The following is a 14,548-nucleotide window of genomic DNA, read 5'->3' on the forward strand; positions in this document are numbered from 1 at the left end:
CCCATCACACATATAAAAAGCCTGAACTGATGATCGAGACGGGCATGAAAACAAGCCGTCAGTCATTTTTTAATCAAGTAATTACAGTGCTCGAAGAGAATTACAGATTGCCCATTACAGAAAGCAGGAGGAGGGGCGACTTCACAAGGCTGTATGTAAATTAGTGTGTTCTTCGCACTTAAGAATTTAGAGTATGTACAGAAAAAAAGAAAAAATGTTGTCAACAAAACAAAATACCAATGCACAGTTATTACTGCTCCATGCCTAAACCTCTTAAATGTCCACACCTCTGCTCTGATTTGTGATTTACAGCCACTCATCATCCCCTTTTTCACTCGCTGATCATCACAAAAACAACACAGACACTCATTATGCTGCGCTCATGTGTTCGCTGAGGGGAGCATGTGCAGTGACCCCAACACTCTCTCCACTATCCCATCCACCCATCCCCCATCCAGGTTGGGTGTCCACACACACACGGTCTCTTCCTCCCTCACTCCTCCCCCACTTTCAGGAGTCACATCTCTCTGTTTAGCCTCCCATACAGCATCCAGTGAGACCAGCAGGGAACCAGGACAGCAATGTGATCAAGTTGAAAGAAATCCATCACATATGTAGCAATTTGGACCAATAATCCTGCAGTAAATAACAAAGAAAGAGCACAAAAATGGTATTATATATACAGCAGGGTTGGCCTATCCCACAGACTTGGTCCCCACGCGCTTGCAGCTTATTAAATTGTTTATACCAATTTTGGTAGTGTCCATCTTCCTCTTGAAGGATCACGTGTTCCTCTGTGGCTTGGCGAAAAAATTCCCTGAACCCTTAGAGTGAAATTCATATTCTCATAAATTAACTAGTACTCGTGCTAAAAACAAGGGTGCGTTTTCTTTGTTGTGAAAGAAATACTTGGGATGGAAAGTGTTGACGTTGCAATAGCAAAGTGCCGGTCTGTAAACAAACCAATACAGCAGTGAAGAAGAAGATGCAAACATCTGCAGGGAGCTGAATTCAAAGCCCTGCAGTGTTGGCTTAGAAAGAGAAAGCACTGGCACTTTTCACGCTTGTAAATTTAATCATTTTAAAGAGCAACAGCAGATACTTTTATCTGAAGCCCAACCCTTTTCTCTGAATGTTTCAGCCATGGGCTTTAATAGCATAATCACATTTGTGAAATGACTCAAATATGCTGCAAATATTTGCAGTGTTTTGTTTCATTGCATTATCGCTAGTGCTTCTGAATCTGTGTGCTCACACCCTCAAACATCTTTCCACAACAGAGCAGCGTGAGTTTTCTGCTCTATAGACAGAAGCTATAAAAGATCAGCATGGGGCCCAGAGGCTTTTTAGACCTTCTGTTGTTATCTTGGAGTAAGACTGTGACCTCTGACCTGGAAATACACAGACTCACGCATCACACTTGTATACACATTCACAAAATATATGCTATCGTGTGTATAAATGGCTCAAAAATGCATTAATACTCATGCAGATAGCGCGCAGACTGTGAATTACAGACCTACACACAGGCTGTCGACCAAGGTGATGACTCTCGTGAACCTTGAGCCAAATGGCACTTTTTGTGTAAACACCTGACTCCAGTTTCTTGCTGATGAGAAAACAACAGCTGAGAGCAAGGTGACCGAGTTGTGAATCACCCTGTTTTAACATTTCCAGTATGGGCAGACGAGCAGAGAGTTGGGCACTACTTGATAATTTGCAAAAAAAAGAGAGAGACAGAAACAGCTGCCAGTTCCTGCAAATCTCCTCTGGGATATTGTGGTCCACTGCCCGCGGATGTGACTCAACTTCCTGCCTGTATGTGAACATCACAATCGTGGCGCATTAATGTAAAAAAGAAAAAAAAAAAAAGATTTGGTTTTTTTTAGCTGACTCTCAGGACAGTAAGAAGAGGCAGAAATGGTTCTTGAAGTACTTGGTAACCCCGTCCTCACTGCACATGCATTTTTAACAACCCCCAAACTCACCACCTGCCCCCCTGATCAATGAATGAGCCATTTCGGGGCATAGATGGGTAAATAATGGCCCTCGGGTACTATACCATCCCTTGTCTGTTCCTTTTATATTCTCATTTTGTCCCCCATCCCTGCCATTAGCTGGTCATACATGTATTGATCCGTCTCTGTACTTATCTGTTAGGCTTCTCAAATTCCACTGCTAATTTTAAGTGTGTCTTATTTATTTCCCATTGTCATTGTTTTTCTTTAATTCATTAATGAACTGCAGTTTCTTGGTAGTTTGGTGCATAAGCTGTCTGGGCTCTCTGGAAACTCGAATCTATAGAATATAATGAGCCAAAAGCAGTTAAACAGTCATTTCAATGATAATATCCCAAAAAAGCCCATTAGTCACATGTGTTTATTCATATATGTAACAGCTCATTTATATATTGAAACCTGTTTAATTTTAGTGATGCATAAACTTAGCCAACACACTACATTTCAACTTACATAATAGTGGGACAATTTCAAAGCACGGTGACTTTTTATTCTGCATTTCATTGTAAGTAAGATTCGTCAGTTCAGCTCATATCTGTTGAAATTACTGACGCAAGTCTCAGTACGACACTGCAACAATTATCTATTAAAGAACAAATAAAACACTTTATATGATCACTGCCATCAAAATTGAAACCCTGAAAAATTTAATTGAAAATCTAGTTTAATAATTCCAAACAAAAAGCATCAACATCTCATAATTTCCTGCTCTGGTCTGGTTTGCATGGCATGGTGTGTTTCTGGACACAGATCAGAGGCCCATCAGTTCTAAGTCGAGCTGCTATCTAGGTGATTTATTAAACTGCTTCTTTATCAGTCACTCACACACACACACACACACACACACACACACACACACACACACACACACACACACATTTAATCAAAGAGAAGGCATTCAATGATTTATTCATCCCTGCAGGTCCCGTTACCATCAGACCCTCGACACCTCCCCCACATTCAGATCGTGCGGTTTTCATAAGTGAGTGCTGGGGTCAGCTCAACGTATTGTTAAGATTTTTATCGGAAATCAAGGAAAGCAAAAGGTCAGAGTCAAAAATTACAGATCATTATTTATGCAGTTAATGCTGCAAAATGTTTAAAATTAAAAGCACATATGTGTAACCTCAAGATTGTATCTGTTCACTGTGAAATGCAGATGCAGAAACAGTTTCTGCAGCACTGCCTCCATCAGATCCAAGTTGTATGTTTCAGCCTGACGCTGCAGATTGTGCATCAGCTTTCAGTGTGCACGCAGTCTGCAAAGTAATATTCCTGAAAGCTCTGGACCAGGCAGTGCTGCTTCCCACCGAGCTTTTGTCCAAGCCCAGGCAGTCCAGCAGAGGAACAGAGGAATGCTAAATAGACAGAGAGTGATTGGGAGGCAGAAAAAAAGGGCATTAATCGAGTGTATGTGCACGAGAGACTATAAAGCTCGTGCTGCATAGCCTTTGCTTTTTCTGATCCCTCATATAAATAAGCACTGCAACAGTTCTTACATTTATGAGGCTTTCACATGAATGGCCTCTGGGAGATTTAGTGAGAAAGTTACTGTGGGATCAACTTAAAGGGGGGAAGAGAGAGCGGGAAAAGAAATCATGAATTGAATTAGGGAGGGGAAAGTGGGGACGCTTCATTCTAAACTCTTAAGCCAGGGTGAAAAAGCAGCTTTTATCTGCCTGTTGTAATGTAAATGAGCACCCGTAAATTCTTCTTTGTGTAATAAATGTGTGAAGAAGTTCTGCTGTGTCCTGTTTAAAATCACTTATAGATATATATATATGTGCAGTGTTGGGGAGTAACGGAATACATGTACCGCCGTTACGTATTTAAAATACAAAATATGAGTAACTGTATTCCGTTACAGTTACCGTTTAAAAAGGTGGTATTTAGAATACAGTTACTTTGTTGAAATAAATGGATTACACGGCGGTACTTCCCTGTTTCATATTGTGGCGGGTCAGGACTGTTTGGGTTTTGTTTGACAGCTACGTTCTGTTGTTCCAGGTGACAGCGTTACGGTTGCCATGGTTACAGGGTGACGCTCTCTCTCTGCGTGTTTCCTGGGTGAGAGAGGCCTTTTTGTTGTTGTGCTAAGCTAATAGGCAGAATGCTACAGGTATAGCTCTAAAGAATGTAGCATCATAGGCAGTGTAGTCCGTGCTGCAGGGAGAATGGACTGCCATACACGTTATGTGTCTGTGAGCGAGGGAGGGAGAAAAAGGAAAAGTACGAGCTGTCATCGAGCAAAAACGGGAGCTGGAAGCATGTAAATATAATAATAACCACTGCAGCCAAGAAGAGTGCCTGACGAGCCCAGTTGTAAGTAAGCTATTAAGACTCGACTGTACACCGTGTTCGTGTTTTCCTCCAAAAACAATAAGTTCCGTTGGAGCAGCCTTTCAACGCCTCTCTCTGTCTCTGGCAAGCAAAGTTGACCCAGACAACAAAGTAAAGCTAGTTTTCGGCTACAAGCCGACACAGAACCCACCGTATTAGTCAGAGGTCCCTTTACTACGGTTCGGAGCCGCGGACCTTCAGTAACAGTAATAAATCACAGCAATAGTACATTCACGTAGTTGTAAACAGCATGATAATATATTAAGTAATCTAAAGTATTCAGAATATGTTACTCTCATTGAGTAACGTAACGGAATACGTTACAGAATACATTTCGGGGCATGTATTCTGTAATCTGTAATGGAATACATTTTAAAAGTAACCTTCCCAACACTGTATATGTGTGTGTTATACGAATGAAACACCACAGGGAGGGATGGGGAATACTGTGAATGAGTCATAATTCATAAAATAAAATCAGGAGTATTGTCCAAAATGTGGAAGACTGATCTTGGCTGTTGAGCTGAAGGTGAGGGACCGCCAAACAATTTTCAGCTAGTAGGAGAAGGACACGTCATCATGTGTTGCTGTTTGAATCGTTGTCTTCACTATGGAAGTTCATCATTTCTGATGAGTGCATAACTTGCAGTGTTCACTAAGGTTTTCACAAGTTTCTAGTGTGCACAGTTTAACACATGGAGTACTAACAGAAGCAACAGAAATGAGGTGACAAACAGTGAAAGACTGAGAAACAATGCACCCCTAGCTTGTCTTGGTTCGAGGTAACAATCTGTCAGTGAACAGCTCATTGAACCCAAGAAATGGAAACTCAGTCTTTCTACACAGCTTTTATGACTTTATATGGTGGTAGGTAGCTTTTTCCAGAAAACATCACTGTGACGGTGACATTGTCTCCTTGGCCATAACTTACTGTGGTTTTAAAGCAATGAGGCAGATGGCAAGATGGTTACATTGTTCTTGGTCAGATCATCTCTCAAGCGACATCCAAACATGAAGCGATTCAGTCGTTGCTCGTTACTAAGACAGTTGGTCATGACCTTCTTGGCTCTTGTTGCCATGGTAATGCTCAAATGTATTTATTACCCTGTTGTATATCAGTTAATGGTATCTTTAGCTTTCAGTGGTAGCTGCTTTAATTGGTTGCCTCAGTGTTGATAACCAACAACTGTCACTAGCATGCATTTCACCCATTATCACTTAAAGTCAGTGACTTTATACAGTTGCTGATCATCATGTCATTTTGAATCACTTCTTGTGTAGATGCCCCTTAACAAATATAATTACTAATTATATAAAGCAAATTCCTGTGTTGAGTCATTCGTTAAAGACATTGAGCAGATGTGGCGCCACCCTCGCCTCTGTCAGTGCGCCCCAGGGCAGCTGTGGCTACAATGTAGCTTGCCATCGCCAGTGTGTGAATGTGTGTGTGAATGGGTGAATGACTGAATGTAGTGTAAAGCGCTATACAAATGCAGGCCATTTGCCAGATGTTGGCACAAGTTCCACTTTCCACTTAAAATTTTCACTATGACTTCAATGGATGCGTCACGATTCAGCAGTGTGGCAGGCAGTCACGATACTGTGATATTCTATTAGGTCAGGCACAGACTACCTGTTTCCCCCAGTTTTTAGTGTTTGTTGATCTAATCTGTTGCTCGGTACATTTTCTGTATGGTTCTATGATGTTTTTAGAAATTATGATGTTTTCTCTTCTCCAAAGCAGAACAACAAGGTACATGGGGATGTTTCCCAAAATGTCAAACCCTTCTTCTTTTGCAAACTCTGTATGTCTTTGGAATTCAGCATGTGATCACCCCTATGTCCCAGTCTTCCTTAGGGTGTTAATCACACCTTCGGTTCAAGAGGAGGATTTGTTCGGCCTCAGAAAGCATTGCTTTGGATTCATATTCAGCCAATGAAACCAAACTCCAGACACGATGTCTGTGACTATGTCAGCTACCTGTGGCCCCCCAGGCACTGAGGCAGACTGTGTCTACTCTCAGAAGTACCACATGTAAACATGACCCCTACTGCAACCTGAGACTTTATTACTTTTCCTATGAATGCTTTGCAACGCAGTGCAGGATAAATCACAGTATAACAGTATTGTCAATGATGTGTGGCTTTGCAGCATATGGATTTATTATATAAATTTGGACTTTGATATAGACTGATGGAATTTGATAATGCACAAGTGATGTTACAGATATTTCAGTGAAAAAAGCAAGCTAGGATTAGCAAAGACGGACATGTGTTAAGCACTCTGAAACTGAGAAATCTGTACATTATTAATGAATTATGACAATATTAGAGCATATTGTCTTATAGGAATAACTTTTTCTTAATTATTTTGGGCAGACTTACCACAGCGTAAAGATATTTATTATTTAAATTTAGGTAAACAGGCAGTGGGGGGCTCAAGCCCAGGGAGATTCCCGTCGTCACCAGGCAGCACACTAATAGCAGAAGCACTTCTCTTAGCATTAAAAATAGCAGACGTACACATAACTTAGACTCAAATACCCATCACGTCTCATCCTCTGTTTGGCGTCAGCAGCAAAAGATGAAATTCTCTCGTTTAAGCTTCGGCCTGTGCTCAGGAAGAAAAACAAAGGTTTACAAAAGGCTCTAAACTGTGGCCTAGTTTTACTTCAGCCGTGTCAACGACCTGCTTGTCCTCACAGTATGTGAGTCAGTATGATAATATTGTGTCACATGGGTTGACCTTTACTGCCATGCTGAAAATAAGCTGCAAGGTTTGATGCTGCAAAACTGAACAAAAAGGCAGTCATTGTGTACGCGGTATCAACGCCAAACAGTCTTGCCTTTTCTGATCTTTGCTCAGCTTCCGATAAACCGTGAAACTCCAAAGCCGCTGGCGGTGAAACTCTTTCAGCAGCGACAGCATGACTACGCTGATCTGTATTAGCACTCGCATTACTTTATAGTATGATTTAATCATGAGTAAGCACAGCACAGGGCATCAAAGCAAAAATATCATTTTCTCAGTCGAATAGAGTGACATAACGCACAATGACTGTAAGACATTATGGCCACAGGTGACAGTAACCCAAACCCTCATCATACAAAAAGAAAGTGAGTCAGTAGCATCTGATTACAATAAGTTTCAGGCAGACGGCTTCACGAGGGCCGGAGACTAAACTACCAAATAGGAAATGCAAAAACACAGAGGGAATTATCATAAGGCTTAATGGAAATGTATTATTCAGACAGGAAGCATAACTATTGTGCTGCTTCTGAATAATACATCTCTGAAGGGGCAATAAAACCTCCAATATTTAGAATTTCCCACCAAGATACATGGAAGAATTATTTTTTCATTATGTTCCTAAAAACAACATGTCAGGATTGTCCAGAGTGTAACACACTGGATGGTTTCCATTTCCCGCTGAAAGCCATTTTTATTTTAATAAACATAACTCCAAAAGTCTCATAGCCCCTAAGAGGATTTTTATTTTAATGCAATTTATGACTTTACCTCAAATCTAATTAAAACATGACTTAAAAGCACGCAAAATGGCACAGAATGATTTTGTGTTGGTGATCCAAGAACACACTCTGAGAAGGATAAAAATTATTGGTAGTACTTCTTATTACAGCTCTAAAGTAATATGGTAATAGTGGGGTTATAGTGTGGTTTAAAGACAGAGGCAATAACCATGTCATTACAGTTAATTATCACACAATAATTAAGGTAAAAACAATGTGGAATATATTATTAATGTGGGCTTTTTAACACATTAATGTTACATTTTATTACATGTTAAATTCAAACGACTACAAAGAAAATGAAATTTTATTGTATTACCAAAATATCTGATTTTGACTCCTGAGCATTTGTTTCTGCAAACCATACCCATCGTTTTTAAGTGCAGTGAGTTTCTGTGCATTTTTAATCTGGCGTCCGCACATGTGGACATCACATCACTACAGGCTGTTGCTCAGGTGGTAGCTCACCTACTAACTGGAAGGTTGGTGGTTTGATCCCAGTCTGCTCCAGTCTGCATATCCAAATATCCAAGATCCATCAGAGTGTGAATGCATGTGTGAATGTTAGATAGGCAGCGCTTATAAACAGCTTAGAAAAAAAGTGCTTGTGGGAATAAGTTAATGAACAAGTTGTTTCACCTCCTAGGACCTGGCGTCCACATATGTGGACATCACATTTTGGGTTGTCTAGACCAAAATACTAAATTCTGCTCTACAAGGGCCTGATATCCACTTACGAAGACGTTATACTGCCACTGTTGTATCAAAATTTAAAACAAATGTGGATCTCATTTTTGTCAAAAACAAAAATCTGGTATTTCTTTGTTTTTGTATTCATCAGGTCCCAATCAGCCCAAATAGCAAAGAGAAATTAAAAAAGCCATGAAAGAGTTAACAGACACAGCTGTAGCTGGTGGACTGAGAGCGGCTAAAGCAGGGGTGTCAAACTCCAGGCCTCGAGGGCCGGTGTCCCGCAGGTTTTAGATATCACCCTGTTTCAACACACCTGAATCAAATTATTAGTTCATTAACAGGCTTCTGGAGAACTTCAAGACATGTTGAGGTGATAATTTAGCCATTTAAATCAGCTGTGTTGGATCAAGGACACATCTAAAACATGCAGGACACCGGCCCTCGAGGCCTGGAGTTCGACACCTGTGGGCTAAAGAGTCGTGTATTTTCTTCAGGAGACGGTAAAAACTAAAAACAGAGTTAAAAGCGTTGCATTTGTCAGTGTGGCCATTATTAAAAATAATATTTTCTAAAATCGTTTTGCTGAAATGGCAGAATGTTCTCAGACTGCTTCTCCTCCACAAACGTGGGCATAAAAGGCTGCTTTACCTTTTGACCTAATGATTTCATTTCTTAAGCTAAACACTTTTAAAGGACATCGGTGTTCATGAAAAAATGTAGAGTAACAAAGCTGAAAGTTGATAAAATTTGTAATACAATACATTTCTTTGTGTATAGTCAAATTGTTTTGGGCCCCATTATTCAATATTTCTAAAACCCTGGCTGGCTACACCCTGCAAAGTCATCTGCACAGACCGGCTGAGGATGAAATCACTATAAAGTCATCCAAACGCAAAGTACTTTCCCAGCAACATCATTCATGCCACTCTCTTCCAGTAGATGCATCATCACATCAGCACATCAGGTCAGAGTTTTATTGACTGTCTCTGGCTCTAACATCCCTGATGGACAGTTTCGCTGGAGTCTTATCCCTTGTTTACTCAGGACACAGCATTCAGTGATACAATGCAGTATTCTGGTAGTTGCCTTTAAAAATAAGTCCCAGGAATGCTGCTGGACAGCACGCTGGTTTTCAGAGGGATGACATGACTGTGTCTGATGTCATTCCCCTGGTCTTACCAGGCGACAGGGTGACTCCAGCCCGGGTAAACTAAGCAGCCAGCAGTTAAATATGGAGCTCCAAAACAGGAGCTTGTAGTAAGTTAATTCCCTCATCCTTAAACATTAATTTTCCTTTATACCAGACATGTGACATGAACCTTGCATTTGCTATTTTGGGGTTTGGAGCTAACATTACATTTATAAATCAGTAAATTTCAGAGGGAGATATTACCTCAAACGCTGCTCTATTTATTTTACAGCTATAGTTCAACTGTCGGAATACATGTGTATTCTTCTCTGTTAGGATCTTATAAAATACAGATTGCTGTGATATATGTAATTATTTTATATGCATGATTTTTCTTGCAATTCTGCAACTTTACTTAATCTTCTGAATCTCACCAGATAGTGTGCACTGTATTAATCTAAGCAGAGACTGTTTGACAAAAAGCAGCACCAAATTCACGACTAAAAGAAAATACACCAAATCAGATGGAACAGATCTCGTCAATATTAACCACAAAGCTTCCAAACAGCTGAACTTAGGCAGCCTCTTATTCGCGGCCCTGTCGTAAACACGTCCGAAGATTTGCACGCAGGCTTGTTGTTATCATTTATTCATGACTTGCTGGAGGATTGGAACAGGACTCGTGAGTGTTCCGGTCACACTGGAAGACTCATCAAAACAGCTGCCGGCAAACAGCAGATCAAAGAGCAAACACACATCAACAGCTTAACTTTGGGTTCATATGCACAACCAGACAGACTGAGGGACACTCCTCACTCTACACTTCATGGGACATGAGTTCCTCCAAGAGAATGACTTAAAAACGCTCTTCTACCTTTTAGAGAAATCAGATCCTCACTTCTGATTCAGGAAGCTTGCACTCATCCACTCTCCTCTCGGTGCAGACGCTGCACATAAGCAACTACTGCAGCAAAGCAGTGATTTGACAAATTGATGCAGTGCAGAAATGCTGACTGTGTTGGCATTAGCATTTTAGATCCCTAAGAATGAACTCGTGATGAGCTTTTGTATGAGACGCAGGTGCGCACACAAGACATCACATATTTGACCTGAGTCAGAAACACACAGGACACACAGGACGAGCTCAGTGCCGCATTCACACTCACCAGCTCTGAGGGTCTGGATTACGCTGCTGGTGAAGCGCAAGAGAGAAGCCAAAGAAGGTGCCAGGGTCTCCCAACTTATGCAGTGTGTGAGTAGTATCCAAGTTAAAGCCCCAGACTTGACTCGAAAGGGTCAACACACCCAAAATAAAGGTAGTCCACAGTTTAGAGGAATCAGATGAGAGGGGACAAGGGTTCCCATGTCCCACCAGGGCTGCCATAGTGGGGTGCAGGTCTTCTGGCAAAGCAAGTTCAGCTCAGAGCACAGAGGAGATTCCTTTTGTGGGTCCCAGAGAGCCAAAGGGCAGTAAGGGGAAACCCTGTGTGAGCCTCCTCTGCTTTGCTCTCCTCTCTGGACGCCTGCCTTGTTTCCCTCGCTCTATTGCGCTGCCTCTCAACTCCGTTTGCTGCTGTCAGTCTGAAGAGCAGCCTGTGAAAATGCAGCTGCTACTACTATGTGTGCAAGTGTGCTTCCCTCAATGCATGTGCGCCTCCCCCTCCTCTGTGCTCAGAGGGAGACAGAGGACAAGTGCCTTGAATAGCCCGCTCACTCCTCCCCCTCCTCTCAATCTCAGGCCTTCATCCCCTCCTCCCTTCCTCCCTCCCTCCCTCCTTTTCTCCCCTCTCTCAGCTGACATCAACACTCAAGGGACTTGTGCCAAAATACCAGGCAAGGTTGTCCGGATACTTGGAGGCCATTGAACAGAGCGAGAGCGGGTGAAAAGACAGCAGACTGTTTTATCTGTTGAGTTCACACGCTCCAAAGTGCCTCCCTCTGCGACCACCTGTTGCTGCAGGTGCATGTACATCGGAGTAACATAAAGGGGGAAATTGGGGTACAATATTGAGACTTGAGAAGTTAATGCATACAAGAAACTCAATGTTCTTTTAGCTTTAAAGCCCCGACATCTCTGGAACGTATCTGGAGGACAAAAGGGGCAGAAATGTGCACAGTGACCCAGGAAACTTTAATTCAGGCCTTTAGCTCTCCTGAAAAGACAGAGAGGAATAATGTATGCACTGTGACTAAGCAGTGCCAACAGGGACATAATCAGCAGCAGATACTCCCTCTAACAAAATGGGACTACACCCACACAAATTTCTGTTTCTCTGAGGTCAAATCTGCGCGCAGCTGTCAGCGTGTCACCTCAACTGCCCACACAATAAACGTCACGCAAACAGTTGCACATTAATTACACAAACAGGTGGTATTCTTGGAATGAGTTTACAGGTTTTTAGGACCTGTTTCCCCGTCAGTGTTGGGAAGGTTACTTTTAAAATGTATTCCATTACAGAATACAGAATACATGCCCCAAAATGTATTCTGTAATGTATTCCGTTACGTTACTCAATGAGAGTAACGTATTCTGAATACTTTTGATTACTTAACATATTATCATGCATTTTACAACTACATGAATGTGATTTATTACTATTACTGAAGGTCCGCGGCTCCGAACCGTAGTAAAGGGACCTCTGGCTAATACGGTGGGTTCTGTGTCGGGCTCGTAGCCGAAAACTAGCTTTACTTTGTTGTCTGGGTCAACTTTGCTAGCGAGAGACAGAGAGAGGCGTTGAAAGGCTGCTCCAACGGAACTTATTGTTTGGAGGAAAACACGAACACGGTGTACAGTCGAGTCTTAATAGCTTACTTACAACTGGGCTCGTCAGGCTCTCTTCTTGGCTGCAGTGGTTATTATTATATTTACATGCTTCCAGCTCCCGTTTTTGCTCGATGACAGCTCGTACTTTTCCTTTTTCTCCCTCCTCGCGCTCACAGACACATAACGTGTATGGCAGTCCATTCTCCCTGCAGCACGGACTACACTGCCTATGATGCTACATTCTTTAGAGCTATACCTGTAGCATTCTGCCTATTAGCTTAGCACAACAACAACAAAAAGGCCTCTCTCACCCAGGAAACACACAGAGCGAGAGAGCGTCACTCTGTAACCATGGCAACCGCAACGCTGCCGCCTGGAACAACAGAACGTAGCTGTCAAACAAAACCCAAACAGTCCTGACCCGCCACAATATGAAACAGGGAAGTACCGCCGTGTAATCCATTTATTTCAACAAAGTAACTGTATTCTAAATACCACCTTTTTAAACGGTAACTGTAACGGAATACAGTTACTCATATTTTGTATTTTAAATACGTAACGGCGGTACATGTATTCCGTTACTCCCCAACACTGTTCCCCGTGGGGAGGGGGGGTCTGTCGGGATGGGTTCGTTCAGATTTGATTGTGAAAGGTGGCAACGCATTAATGTGGGTTGAGCAGGATTTTCAAAGTTGCCGTTTTTGACGCAATATATATATTTTATGTGGACAGAAAGCTAAATATCAACATAATTAATGTACATTTTGGATATGTTCAAGTTAACACATACAGTGTACAGAAGAGTGTAACTTTTTACAAGGATCAGTGATTGAGCTGCAATCAAATACACTAAAAGGAAGAAAAAAGGGCAACTCTTTCAGTTTTAAAGCTTAAATCCAGAATAAAGTCATTATAAAAAAGCTCCTTTTTATAATTAAGAGTTTTAGCTCATTTTGATCAAAGTCAAATATCATCCTGCTGATCAAACTAGTTGGTCAGTGTGACTTCAACGTTAAAACAAGCTTAGGATTAGTGTCTGTGGTAGTGTTATCAGTGTCTACATGCACCAGCTTCCAGCAGGATGAGGCTCAGTTCTTCTCATGTGACCTGCTGGCATCATGAACCAGCTTCATGAACCTGCTGTTAAACTTTCTCTGCCCCCTGCTGCCCTTATGAGGGATTTAAAAACAATCCCATATATGAGCACATTCAAGTGAGTTATTGCCCTAAAAAGATGTTTATACCTGAGTTTTTATAGACATTTTTAAACATCTTTTCACAGATGCTTTAATTTATTTTTTAAAGGAACTTTAAAACCCATTTCTGTGGCAAGACTAATGGAAGCACAAGTGTGTGAGGTCAGTATTTTTTAAATAGACTTAGGATCTATTTTAATATTCCCCTTTGAAAATATTTCACAGTGAATCGTGGCTAACAGCATCAGAGATGTCCTCAATCAGCCTGGAGATATGCAGGCCAAGGATGAATTTGCTGTTTCAGAGATATCTGGAGAATGTTTATAGTTACTTAAAATATTTGTCCCTCTTCTGATCTTTACAGGGATAAACAGACAGAGGCTTTCAGAGGCAAGTGCTGTTTCAGTCAATACATCCCCTCTAAATCAGAAAATAAGACATAAACATGCCTTTTGCATGATAGATAAAAGAAACCATGTTGGTACGACAAAGATAAATACAACAAGTATTCCTGTATAACAACTACTACTTGGTCATTATAACTTGAGGGTCACACATAGTAACTGCTTTTGATTTAATCTAGTCCTGGATGAACAGTTATCGATACCAGCAGTCTCCAACCTTTTTTGCGCCACGGACCGGTTTATGCCCGACAATATTTTCACAGACCGGCCTTTAAGGTGTCGCGGATAAATACAGCAAAATAAAACTAGTACCGGTACCAAAAAAAAGAAAATGTATTCATAACACACGTGAAAAGACCCAGGAAAACTGAGTTAACGATCAAAACGATAACAAAATAACGCTGAAAACCGATAAAAACCCTGAAAACTATACATTTCACACCTGAGCCTCAACTCTCGCGGCCCGGTAC

General features: G+C 41.4%; 1 protein-coding gene across 4 annotated transcripts in view; it reads right to left on the reverse strand.

Moving 5' to 3' along the window:
• Positions 1–11,365, reverse strand: part of itga7 (integrin, alpha 7) — a 44,021-nt gene extending 32,656 nt beyond the window's left edge. For all 4 annotated transcript variants that reach the window (XR_015719059.1, XM_087841070.1, XM_087841069.1 and 1 more), the window contains exon 1: positions 10,878–11,365. Coding sequence is in view for 3 of the 4 variants with exons in the window: in XM_087841070.1 (XP_087697196.1) it covers positions 10,878–11,095 (218 nt within the window). In the remaining variant the exon portion in view is untranslated. The remainder of the gene's footprint in view (positions 1–10,877) is intronic.
• Between the last annotated feature and the right edge of the window lie 3,183 nt (positions 11,366–14,548).

The sequence above is a fragment of the Neolamprologus brichardi genome, chromosome 5, assembly GCF_056152115.1.
Source record: "Neolamprologus brichardi isolate AB-2024 chromosome 5, ASM5615211v1, whole genome shotgun sequence".
NCBI lineage: Eukaryota > Metazoa > Chordata > Actinopteri > Cichliformes > Cichlidae > Neolamprologus > Neolamprologus brichardi.